Source organism: Triturus cristatus, chromosome 11, assembly GCF_964204655.1.
Source record: "Triturus cristatus chromosome 11, aTriCri1.1, whole genome shotgun sequence".
Classification (NCBI taxonomy): Eukaryota; Metazoa; Chordata; class Amphibia; order Caudata; family Salamandridae; genus Triturus; species Triturus cristatus.
The window spans coordinates 823,080,971-823,093,815 of NC_140594.1; the positions used below are offsets into that span (position 1 = coordinate 823,080,971).

Here is a 12,845-nt window from a genome sequence, read left to right on the forward strand (position 1 = left end):
TTTGTCACAACTGGAGGGTTTGTTTGAATGTAAAAACTAATGATTGTGAGGAGAAATGCACACAGCCTACAGGAACACATGGAGCAAATGTTCATAGCACAATAAGAAATATGTGTTATCTAGTCTGTAAAAATATAAAGTAACAGCTCTGTAAAAAATAAATAGCAATAATAATAAGAATGCACTTACGTGGCTCCAGAATTCATAATGCAGGCTGATACTTTACAATCACAAATCCTTCCGTCGTCATGGTTCATTCCTAAGTTATGGCCAAGCTCATGAGCAACAATGGATGCAAAAGACTGGACATTGTTGTGTGAGAACTGAAAATGAAGCCAAAGCAGGTTACTACAATTTAATGCAAAATCAAGTCAGAACACAACAATTTTCCATATATTAATCATGCCCTCAAGTAGACTACATCTAGAAGAAATCTTCAGTGCCACAGCTGGGCAGAATATAGTGTCATGGGCTCCAATAGTAGAGTGGTACAGAGGTCACCAACAGACGTGGTGTACTAGATCCATAAAAGTACTACGCAGTAGCAATAACCTCAGTTAAGCTTAACTTCTGCCAGGACAAAAAAACAAAGAACAAGATGCATCTCCTTTCTTCCACGGAAGAGACAATAGTTGGGGCACAGAATGTTTTGCCCATCTTTCTTTCTGGGCTCTCAATGAGAATTTGTCATAAACGACATGCATCTGCAGTGATTCTGAACTCTAAACTCCACAAGTAGTAGTCTTGGTGTTAGAGACCAACATACGATGAATGCACTTAGCTTAGTGCGTCAAAAAATCACTTGCACCCAAAAATAAAAGGATTCTGGCATCTGTGGTGCACAGAAACAATTAACTAAGGTTACTGATAGCTGCTGGCATGTTTAAGGAGCTAATATGTCAAATTGGGGGCTACACTTATAGTACACAGCAGCAACCGTCACTGTGGTACCACTTTTAAGAGTTGAAGATCTTTCCAGATCCAAACAGACGCCACAGAGATTTCAAAAACTGATTAATCTGAACCCAGACATATTTGTTTGATATTAAGTTAATGTTTTTCTTATACATTATTTAAAATTCTGAAATCTCTGAGATGTAGAGCTTCTAGCCTGACGTTTTTGTGAAGTCTGCTTAATGATCTGTAAGGTCATGGACGTATTACGTAGTTTTAAGAAATTAACTGGTCAACATCCACTTCCTTTTTCACTGAAACTGCTAAATTTCTCACAGCTAATTTGGCACTTTAAACTGAAAACAGGTTCTGCATAGATTATTGTACAGTTTGATTGTCAGTGATTTACAGATAGTTCATAAGTCCTTTAAGTGTGTTACATTAAATGCTGCATGAAAGTTAACAAATCTCTTATGATCTTTATGTACTATAACGGAAAGACTTTGAACAATCTTAGACTTGGGGAAGATTAACTTATTTTTATTATATTAAATACAAGACAAAAATAGGAAGTTTAATGTCAACACAAAACAATTGACAGATATACCTCAAAGGTTTTATCAGTCACCCACCAATAACCCACCCTCACTGTTTCTCGATTACTATGGGCATCCAACAAGTAGCTCGAAGCTACAGGAAGCTTCCAAAGTAGCTCTCCAAAGTGAAAATCACCCTAGTTATTCAGAGGGTTCAAGACCCTCGGAGTGGTAGCTATCTAAATCAAAGCAAGGGCCTCATAATAGGATACAAACACTAACTGTATTGGCCTATGGGGCCTTAACATGACCATATGTATCCATTCTCAATCTAGTAAAGTCACAAAGAGATTGGACATGTTGTAGGCCCCACTCTATCAGTCATGCTATGTGTGTGAAAAATGGAAAAGGACAGAAAAGCGTCACAGTAGCCAGAACAGGAGCAAGAGGTCACGTCACGGGTATTCCGGAGACCACTGCAATCTCTAAAATGGAAACGTACATCACTGAACTCTTGCACGAACTGTTTGACCCTAGCCTGTCCACGGTGTTTGCGGTTGAGAGGGCGCACAAGTCGCTGGGGCAGAGGCCCCCGGTTGGAGCACCGCCCCGGCCTATAATTGCGAGACTCTTGAACTATCAGGATCGTGATCTAATCCTGAAACTAGCCAGGGAAAGAGTGAACATCACGCATAAAGGCAATAATATCTCCTTTTACCCTGACTTCACCCCGGCTGTCCAGGCTGCCCGGCGGGAATTTCTTCCGGCAAAACGGGCTCTTCTGCAGGCACAGATTCCATACTCGCTCCTCTACCCTGCCAAGCTAAAGGTGTCATTTGAGGGGTCTTCCCACATATTTACAGACGCTAAGGCGGCGATGAAATTCGCCAAACACGTGGGGAGTAAGTCCACTAAGGGGCCCCGGGGTGCGCCGGCGGCAGTTGCTGGCAGGCTGAGCGACAATGATTGATTTTGAGCCTTGTATGCTACTCCTCTAGGGTAGTGACTCCTGCTTGGCTGGGGACTCCTTTCCGATCTACTGGGATGTGAAGCTGTGCGACCCTGAGTTCCAATCGCTACTATCCTATGGACTGTGTAGCTCCTGATCCTTCGGTCTTGGGCGACTCGTATCCCCTGCAGATTTTCTGGCCACCCTGGTACATACAGGGTAGAAGCCGGCATAGCCAACCCACCCTCGGGAATGTTCCCTTCCTTACTTACTGTTTATTTGGGGTTCCTTTGGGGGATGGATATTCTACGACCCGGTTGGGGGGTTGGAGTGGGTGGGGGAAGGATGGTTGGGTTTAATGTTTTGTTCAATGCCAGGATTTTTATTGTATGCTATCTCTGTGGTGTCCTCTGCGTACAGAATTGCCATTGTCTCACCGCTTTGATGTGCTTTACAACTGTTAGTGGGAAATGCCCAGGGTAGATAAAACATTGAACTGTCTTACCTGGAATGTGCGGGGGCTGAATGATCATAGGAAGGCGAGGTTGGTGCATGCATACCTGGTGCGCCATTCTGTGGATGTCTGCCTATTGCAGGAAACGCACTTGAACACTGCCCCGGCACAAAGATTGCGGCACGCTAGGTGGGGGCATGTCTACTCGGCTATCTATTCCAACTATGCCCGTGGGGTTGCGATACTGATCAGACGGGTGCTGGACTGGAGAGAGGGTTCTGTTCACTGCGACCCGGAAGGCAGATATGTTTTAGTCCAGGGAATGGTGTGTGACGTCTCGGTGGTGTTTGTGGCTGTGTATGGTCCCAACACCGACTCCCCCACTTTCTTTCATAAGCTTTGGGGGCAGGTGAAAGCTACGGGCTGCAATACGATTATTTGGGGGGGTGATTTTAATGCGGTGCTGGACGACAAAGTAGACAGAAAAGGGGTGGCCCGAGCATTGAACCCGATGGCCAGTTCCGCGCTGAGGGACATACTGGAAGACGGCGCACTTGTTGATGTGTGGCGTGGCAGACATGAGGGGGTGAGGGAGGGCACCTGTATATCAGCTCACTGCAACGCTTGGTCCCGCCTGGACTACTGGCTGGTGTCGCGGGACGTTGCCCTGTGGACTGTACAGGTAGAGCATATGCCCCGTTCCCTGTCGGACCACACCCCTTGCATGTTGAGATTGCTAATTCCTGGTGGCCCGTTCCCGGCATTCTCGTGGCGGCTCCCGCCTCATGCCCTGCTGGATGATGCCTTTAAAGAGGAGATAAGGTCGGATATTACTGATTATTTCGAGCGCAATGCGGGATCAGTCGATACGGAGGCATCTCTATGGGAAGCCTTTAAGGTTGTCATTAGGGGCCAGTGTATTGCCCGGCAGGCGGGGGTGCTGAAGGCAAAACGGGGCACACTGGCAGCGCTGGAAGCTGATATAAAAAAACTCGAACAAACCTTCTTTGATACTGGTGGGGCGGAGGTGGCAGGCCTGATGAAAACCAAGTTATTGGCATACGAAGAGGAGGCGTTGCGGGAGGTAAAATTTCTAGGGAAATATGCAGAGGCGAGGCGTTACGTCGAGGGTGGGAGACCGGGGAAGGCCTTGGCAAGCATGCTCAGACCGCCGCGCCCCGCGACATACATTCACGAAATCCGCAAGAGGGCTGGCGAAGTGATTCATGACAGAGGGGCAATCGTAGGGGCATTCTTGGAGTTTTACTCGAACTTATATACAAAAGCCCAAGATACGTGCCCGTAGGGGCTTGAATCCTATTTGGACTCTATTGCTCTGGTGTGGTTTAATAATAATCACAGAGAATACATGGACCTCAAGATTGACGCTGGGGATGTGGCGCAGGTCATCAAGAGTCTACTGCCTGACAAGGCGCCGGGGCCCGATGGGCTGACCACAGCATTCTATAAGGCATATGTGGATGAACTGGCGCCCAGGCTGCTGGCGGTATATGAGGATGCCTTGGAGAAGGGGGTGTTGCATGCGACCATGCGCGAGGCGCTGATTATCACGCTGCTGAAGCCGGATAAACCGGCTGATGACCTGAACTCCTACCGGCCCCTATCTTTGATAAATGTAGATGTTAAGATCCTGGCCAAATTGCTCGCGAACCAGGTGCAGCCATTGCTGCCGATGATCACACTCCCCGACCAATCAGGATTCATACCGGGTAGAGCAACCTCCCATAACCTACGTACGATCTTCTCCGCACTGCATTACCTACACCCCGATGTCAGGGCTGCGATAGTTTTTGGACGCCACCAAGGCTTTTGATACTCTTGAGTGGCCCTATCTATTCAATATACTAGGCAGGATGGGTTTCAGTGCACTGCTCATTAGGAAAATCTGCTTGCTCTACACCTTACCCAAAGCCAGGGTGCGGGTGAACGGCATGGTGTCTGAACCGTTCTCTATCGCGCGGGGCACTAGGCAAGGCTGCCCCCTCTCCCCGCTGCTGTTCGCTATAGCCATGGAACCGCTAGCGGCCAGAATTAGACAACATCATACAGCTCGGGGTATAGGCTTCAGTTCTCGGAACCTGCTCATCTCGCTAAACGCAGACGATGTGACCCTTTATCTTATAAATCCTGCGGACAATTTGGATCCACTATTGAGGGAGTTTGTCCGCTTTGAAGGCCTCGCGGGCATTTCTGTGAACTGGTCTAAGTCGGTAATCTTCCCCTTGATGGATAGCACCCCAGAGGTGTCTTCCGAATACCCCCTGCGCTGGGAGGCAGATGAGGTTAAGTACTTGGGGATTTGGATCAGTCGGAGCCTTCAGGAGATCTGGAATCTTAACTATGGCAGAGCGATTGTGTGGCTGGGCGAGAAAGTGAAGCTCTGGGCTTCCCTGCCCCTGTCTCTTACAGGGCGGGTTGCGTTGACTAAGATGATTATACTGCCCAAATTCCTATATCTATTTGTCAATATACCTATACTGCTTACGTCGCATTTCTTTGCCACCCTGAGATCCCACCTGGTGAGACTGGCATGGGCAGGCGGTCAGGCTAGATTGCATTGGGATATACTATCGCTCCCATTGAGACAGGGCAGCTTGGGGTCCCCAGATATGAAGTTATATGCACTCTGTGCTCAGGCTCAATTTCTACATTTTTGAACCCACCCGACTCCCTTTCAACCTCACGTGGCAGTGGAACGTGACGCTGTTGCGCCCCTTCCTTTGAACGTGGCGATATGTGCCGCGGTGAAACGCCCTAAAGCTGATGTAGACACAGCTGGGACGCTACAGTGGGCATGGGAGGAGTTGCGTAAAAGAGCAAAGGTTCCGTTGCTATATGCCCCCTCGCTCCCTCTGTTGCATAACCCGATGCTACCATGTGTTGCTGATGGAGTGGCTGGTCACCTAGTTGAGAAGCTGCACCGCCGCACTTTTGTGGACCTCTTCCCCAACGGCAAGTTCATGTCCCCACCTGTGCCCGAGAAGGGCAGCACGGTGCCCTTTTCTGAACTCTTCTTGTATCATAAATTGCGAGCGGCATGCCGAGCACTCTCAGGCGACTTCCCTGAGCCCCGCCAACTTTTATGGCTCTAGAGGCGGTGGTGAGTTCCCCATCATCACGTAGGCTAGTAACTCGTATATATCGTCAAATGCAAAACACGGCACAGGTGGTAACGCCTAAATCCATACTGTATTGGAACGATGAGCTCCAACCCACGCTATCTGAGGAACAGTGGGAGTTCTGCTGTGGGCAGCTTACTGAGCTTTCGCCCAACTACAAGTTGCGGCTCATACATTTCAAATACTTGCATAGGTTTTATAGAACCAGAATGGGGCTTCGTGAGACGGATGAGTGTTGGAGATGTGGGTCTCCCTCGGCTTCCTTTCTACACATAGAATGGTCCTGCCCGAAATTAAAAAACTATTGGCTTCAGGTTTTTACTATGGTGAACCAGATTCTGGGTCGCTCGGATGCCCCATCCCCTCTGCTTGGGGTTCTGGGATATGTAAGACACACTCCGCCAGCATCGCGCAAACTACATGCGATGCTTCTACTGTTTGCCAAACGGCAAGTGGCGATCCATTGGGGTAGACGGAGAGTGCCCACAGTGAAAGGCTGGCTAGCTGATATCACGTATGGGTACACGCAGCTGAACACGTACTGGGAGTTGATGCCGTCTGCATCCCGGCCTCGCGATATCTGGGATCCATTTGTGAGTTGGGCTCAGGAGCGTCGGGTTGTAGGGGCGACGGGTGTTATCTCGCATGAATGATCACTCTGAAGTGGGTTGGGGTGGGGGTCGGTCGGGGGTGACGCCTTCCTCTGTTACTCACACTACCGGGGTGGCGCCTGTAACGGTTTTGACTACTGCCTATGTATACCCCTATACTTGCTTTAGTTGGCGTTGTTGCCGCGCGTGGTGGCCCCCGGACCTCCTGTGTCCCATCTAATCGCTTACATTTCCTACTCTGTAATAGACATGACGACTACTGCACTTTATTCTTTTATGTATGGCGCCTGGAAGCATACTGTAGAACAAGTTACTTACCTTCGGTAACGATGTATCTGTAAGAAACATTAGTTAGTTAGATTCCTCACCTTAGAATATCCCCAGGCGTCAGACTGGATCCGGAAGATTTTTCGTCAGCAATACCCCTTGCGCGTCGCTAGGCGTCGTCTGCGGCTCCGCGTCCGTCGTCGGCGTCGTGCGCCGGAATGACGTCGTCGGAGTACTTAGACGCCGCCCTCGCGCGCTGACGTCAGTTCTTGTACATAGCTTTCCGCGCCAGGAACGCAGAGCCATGCAAAGACCGACACTGGTGCCAAAAATAAAATCTAGGGGCCTGAAAAGGATAACCTTAACCCTAGATGTCAGTTCGCAGAACGGGGAGGATGGGTGGGTCGGTGAGGAATCTAACTAACTAATGTTTCTTACAGATACATAGTTACCGAAGGTAAGTAACTTGTTCATCTGAAAGAAACAAGTTAGTTAGATTCCTCACCTTAGAATAGATACCCAAGCAATACCATCCCCGGTGGTGGGTCTGCGAACCAATATCACACCAGAAAGTCCTGGAGGACAGAACGGCCAAAGAAGCCATCCCTCCGGACTTGGCTGTCAAGGCAGTAATGCCGGGCAAACGTGTGTAGCGAAGCCCACGTCGCCGCCTGACAGATGTCCTGCAAAGGGACACCCCGTCCCAAAGCAGTAGTAGCCGCTGTGGCCTGAGTAGAGTGGGCGCGCAGCCCAACAGGAGGGTCCTTTTTTGCCAAGGAATAACAAATTTTGATGCACAAAACGCCCCACCGAGAGATGGTCCGTTTGTGCACAGCTTTCCCCTTCTTAGCACCCACGTATCCAAAGAAAAGTTGGTCGTCCACCCGGAACTGCTTTGTGCGGTCCAAATAAAAGGAGAGCGCACGTTTTGGGTCCAGATGGTGGAGCCTCTCTTCCTCTTTGGAAGGATGCGGAGGCGGAAAGAAGGTGGGCAAGGTGACAGACTGCCCAAGATGAAATGGAGTCACCACTTTCGGAAGAAAGGAGGGACGAGGCCGAAGGACAACCTTGTCCGGATGAACAGAGAGAAAAGGAGGCTTTGAAGATACAGCCTGGAGCTCACTCACCCGTCTAGCCGAGGTGATGGCTACCAGAAAAGCAGTCTTAAGCGTCAGCAGACGAAGAGGACAATTATGAAGAGGCTCAAAGGGAGCACACATTAGAAATGTGAGAACAAGATTCAAGTCCCACTGAGGCATTACAAAAGGGACAGGAGGGAATGTGTGAGTAATGCCTTTTAGAAAGCGTGTAACTACAGGGGACTTGAAAAGAGAAGGCTGATCAGGAAGCCGCAAGAAGGCAGAGATGGCAGCAAGATAACCTTTCAGGGTGCCCAGGGCAGAGCCCTGCTGGGCCAAAGAAAGAAGAAAGAGGAGAACCTCAGAAAGAGGGGCGGAAAGGGGATCCACAGCCTTTGCTGTGCACCATGCCACAAATTTGTTCCACCGGCAGGCGTATACCGTCTTTGTGGAGGGACGCCTGGCTGCCAGAATGATATCACAGACTTCAGGAGGCAAGTCAAATGGCATCAACTGCCGCCGCTCAATCTCCACGCATGGAGGTGGAGGCTGGACAGGTTCGGGTGGAGGACCGTCCCCTGCTGCTGCGACAGAAGATCCTCCCGAAGGGGCAGACGTATCGGAGGATCGGTCAACATACTGAGTAGTTCGGGATACCAGTACCTTCGTGCCCAATCCGGAGCCACCAAGATGACTTGGGCCCGGTCGTGCCTGATCTTCTTCAGCACTCTGGGCAGAAGTGGTATAGGCGGAAAGGCGTACAACAGACCGCAACTCCACTCGTGACGAAAAGCGTCGCCGAGCGAGTGCCGCCTTGGAAATTCCAACGCGCAGAACTGCTGACATTGCGCATTCTCTTCGGTGGCGAATAGATCTAACCAAGGCTCTCCCCACTGCTGAAAGAGACCTTGCGCCACTTCGGAGTTCAGACGCCATTCGTGATCCATCATGCACCGGCGGCTGAGTTCGTCTGCTCTGGCGTTCAGAGAGCCCGCCAGATGTTGAACCACCAGGGTGACGCCCTGGTGTTCCAGCAATGTCCAGAGGCGCAGAGACAAAGGGTCCACGACCCCACCCCGCCCTGTTTGTTGCAATACCACATGGCGGTGGTGTTGTCCGTGAACACCTGCACGACACTTCCCCTGACAGAGGGAAGGAAGGCTTTCAGTGCAAGTCGGATCGCTCTCAACTCCAACAGGTTGATGTGGAGACGAGACTCCGCCGGAGACCAGAGGCCTCTGATCTCCGCCTCTCCCATATCGCCACCCCATCCCAGGAGGGACGCATCCGTCACCACGACATGCTCCGGTTGGGGAAGGGAGAGGCTCTTGCCCTTGACCCAATCGCGGTCCGTGAGCCACCACTGCAACTGCTGTGCAGTGCCCTCCGAGATCAAGACATGGTTGGACAGGTTGCCGTGATGCTGGGCCCACTGAAACTTCAGGTCCCACTGCAGAGCCCGCATGCGCCGCCTGGCGTGATGCACTAGTAGGATGCAGGAGGCCATCAGCCCCAGAAGCCGCAACACTAGCCTGAACGAAACCCAGGATAGAGGCCGAAAGATGGGAATCAGGGCCTGTATATCCCGGACCCGCTGTTCCGGTGGATGGACCCGGCACTGCGCCGAATCGAGAACCGCTCCGATGAAGAGGAGCTTCTGAGAGGGGCTCAGGTGTGACTTCGGCACGTTGATGGAAAATCCCAGCAAATGCAGGAGATGACTGTCTGGGGCGAGCCCGCCTTCAACAACCAGTCGTCGAGATAGGGGAAGACTGGAACCCCTGATCTGCGCAGATGAGCTGCGACCACCGCCATCACTTTCGTGAACACCCGAGGGGCACTGGTGAGGCCGAAGGGGAGCACGGTAAACTGAAAGTGCTCTGGGCCCACCGTGAATCGCAGGTAACGCCGGTGGGCCGGCAGGACGGGGATGTGGACATATGCGTCCTGCAAGTCCAACGCTACCATCCAGTCTCCGGGGTCTAGGGCAGCTAGAACCTGAGCCAAAGTTAACATCTTGAACCTTTCCTTCCGGAGGAAGGTATTGACATTCCGGAGGTCCAAGATAGGGCGTAGGCCCCCTTTGCCCTTCTTGGGAACCAGAAAGTAGTGGGAATAACAACCACGACCTACTTCTGGGCTCGGAACGCGCTCGACGGCCCCCTTGGCCAAGAGGGCCGAAACTTCCTCGTGGAGAAGATTCAAATGATCCCCCGAGATACGGTGGTGCTGCGGTGGCATGGCTGGAGGGGTCGTCTCGAAGGGGAGGGAGTAGCCCCTTCGGACGATTTGCAGCACCCACCTGTCCGATGTGATGGACCGCCAGTGGAGCAGGTGATGGCGAACTCTGCCGCCCACTGGCGTGGAATGGGCCTGAAAGCTCGGACTAGGAAGGCTTTGAGGCGGATGCTGCCGGGGTGGATGTGGGCTGACCTCGTCGTCCTCCAGAACCGCCTCGGCAGAAACCACGTCCGCGACCGAGCGCAGGTTGGTTCTGCGGCTGGTGGCTAGGCGCACGTGAGGAGGCACCCCTTCCTTGGCCACGAAAGGGGCGAAAGGTGGAAGTTTGCGACCGCGGGGCCGAGAGGCCCAAGGACTTGGCCGTAGCCCGGGAGTCCTTAAAGCGATTCAGCGCACTGTCCGCTTACTCGCCAAAAAGGCGAGTGCCATCAAAGGGCATGTCCATGAGAGTGCTCTGGACATCGCCCGAAAATGACGTGGACCGCAGCCAGGCGTGACGTCGAAGCGCCACTGTGGTGGAAATGGCCCTACCCAGCGAGTCCGTGGTGTCAAGCCCACATCGTATAGCATGTCGCGCGGCATCCCTCCCATCGGCCAGAGCCTGGGTAAGTCGTGTCCGGACCTCCTCCGGACACAGGGGCAGCGCGTCCTCCACCGCATCCCACAGAGAGTGGGAATAACGGTCCAAGAGACAAGCGGTGTTCAAAGACCGCAGGCCCAAACTAAGGGAGGAGAACAGCTTCTTGCCAAACTGTTCTAGTCTCTTGGAAACCCGGTCCGGCGGGGCGGTCGGGAAAGAGGATTGGGAGGTGGAGGCCTGGATAACCAGGCTCTCAGGGGTAGGGTGTTGGGACAGAAAACTGGGGTCGCCCGGAGCAGGGCGGTGGCGCCTGGCGACGTTCCTGTCCACAGGAGGAACTGTGGAGGGCTTGGACCAGGTGCCCTGCAGAACGTCAATGAGGGCCTCATTGAATTGCAGCAGAGGCTCAGTGGAGCTTGCTGCAGACTGAAGCACCTCAGTAAGGACGTTAGTCCTCACAGCCACGGCAGGCAGCTCGAGCCCAAGGGCTGCGGCCGCCTTGCGCAGCACCACAGAGAAAGCAGCGCCCTCCTCCGAAGCCACAGTCGGAGGAGAGACAAATCCAGTGTGTGGAGAGGTATCCAGGCCACTGGCCTCCCCCAGTTCATCTGCCCAGTCCTGGGACAGTTGAGCCTGAACGGCCATAGGATCCTCGGATCCCTCCCAGTTGTCCCCATCATCCGACTCCTGGTATAGAGGAGAAAGTAACGGAGCCGGGCGGTAGACATAATGTGTCTCTAGCGGCGCCGATCGCGGCGTCCATCGACGCCGTACCGGCGCCGGGCCCGGAGTGGGACTGAACCGGGGCTCGACGTCGAGCGGAGTCGACGTCGGCGTCGGGGGTGGTACCGATGTCGACGCCGGCGGAGGAGGCGTGACGAGGTCGACCGGCGTCGGCGGGGACTCGAGAACGGGTCCCACGGGCGCTTGCGGCGTCGAGGCCGGAGCCGTCAACGGCGCCGGGGCCGGAGCCACCGGCAGGCAAGGCAGCCCAGTCGGGTCCGCGGGGCCCGAAGGCGCACCAGCGGGCGCCGACGGCAGAGCAAGGTTCCTCATGGCCGAGAGGAAGGCACTGACTTCCGCCGGCGTCGCGTTAGTCCCAGGGACCGGAGGGTATGGGGACGTGCGCGGCGTCTGCGGCTCCGCCGGAGCCGCGGGGGTGGAACCACCCTGATCCTCGGCCGAGTCGCGCGACCGGCGAGGGGAGTCCGAAGAGCGGTGTCGCCTCTTGGACTTCTTGGAATGCTTCGACTTACCCGAAGACTTGGATCCCGACGACCGATGGTGACGTCGGCTGCGGCTCCGCGACCGATACTTGGACCTCCTCCTGGACCGGGATCAAGAGGCGTGCGGAGCCGAGTGGCGAATCTCGAGAAGCTTACGGGACCGCTCCCGTCTAGCCTTCGAGGTCAGGGCCTTGCAGTCCGAGCACGACTCCGCGTCGTGATCGAGGCCCAAGCAGTAAAGGCACCGGCGGTGATGGTCCGTAACCGACATCAAGCGGTTACAGTCCGTACAGGCTTTAAAACCAGGCATCCTACCGGCACCGGAGTCGAGACAGGATCAAAAAGGATCAAAAAAGTTAGTCAACAAGCATTTACAATGCAACGGTCTCGGCATTGTTAAAGTTAGAGCTATTGGCATTGCTCATGACAATGCCGTTTCTTTAAATGTTGTAAAAACAAAAACATAAACAAAAATAATGTCAAGAGCAATGCCAATAGCTCTAACTTTCACAATGCCGAGACCGTTGCATTGTAAATGCTTGTTCTTTACTCTTCCTGGCAAGAGCTCGTATTTTAATTGAAAGAAGATGTCATTGTGTATGTCCTCTCCGAAGCAGTAGGGGGAGGATGGACTTTGCGGATCTGTGTCTTATAGCTGGTGGTAGAGAAGAAGCGCGGGAGAAGCCTTTTTGTGGGTGGGACGTTGTCGCTTAAGTTATTAACACCCAGATAAGCTACAGGGAACTGGCGAGGGGCTTGAGCAGCCTTCTGGTGTGGCGATGTAGGTAGTTCAGTTGTGTTTTTCATCTCGCACCCCCATTTGCATGAGAAACGTCATCTCCCCACCCTCTCCAAAGCACCCAACATT

At 53.0% G+C, this 12,845-nt stretch overlaps 1 protein-coding gene across 1 annotated transcript in view; it reads right to left on the minus strand.

The window, feature by feature from the left end:
* The window catches only part of ADAM9 (ADAM metallopeptidase domain 9), a 764,238-nt gene that overhangs the window by 263,952 nt on the left and 487,441 nt on the right, over positions 1–12,845 (minus strand). Inside the window, exon 11 of the mRNA XM_085634568.1 lies at positions 190–323. Coding sequence (XP_085490694.1) covers positions 190–323 — 134 coding nt within the window. The remainder of the gene's footprint in view (positions 1–189; positions 324–12,845) is intronic.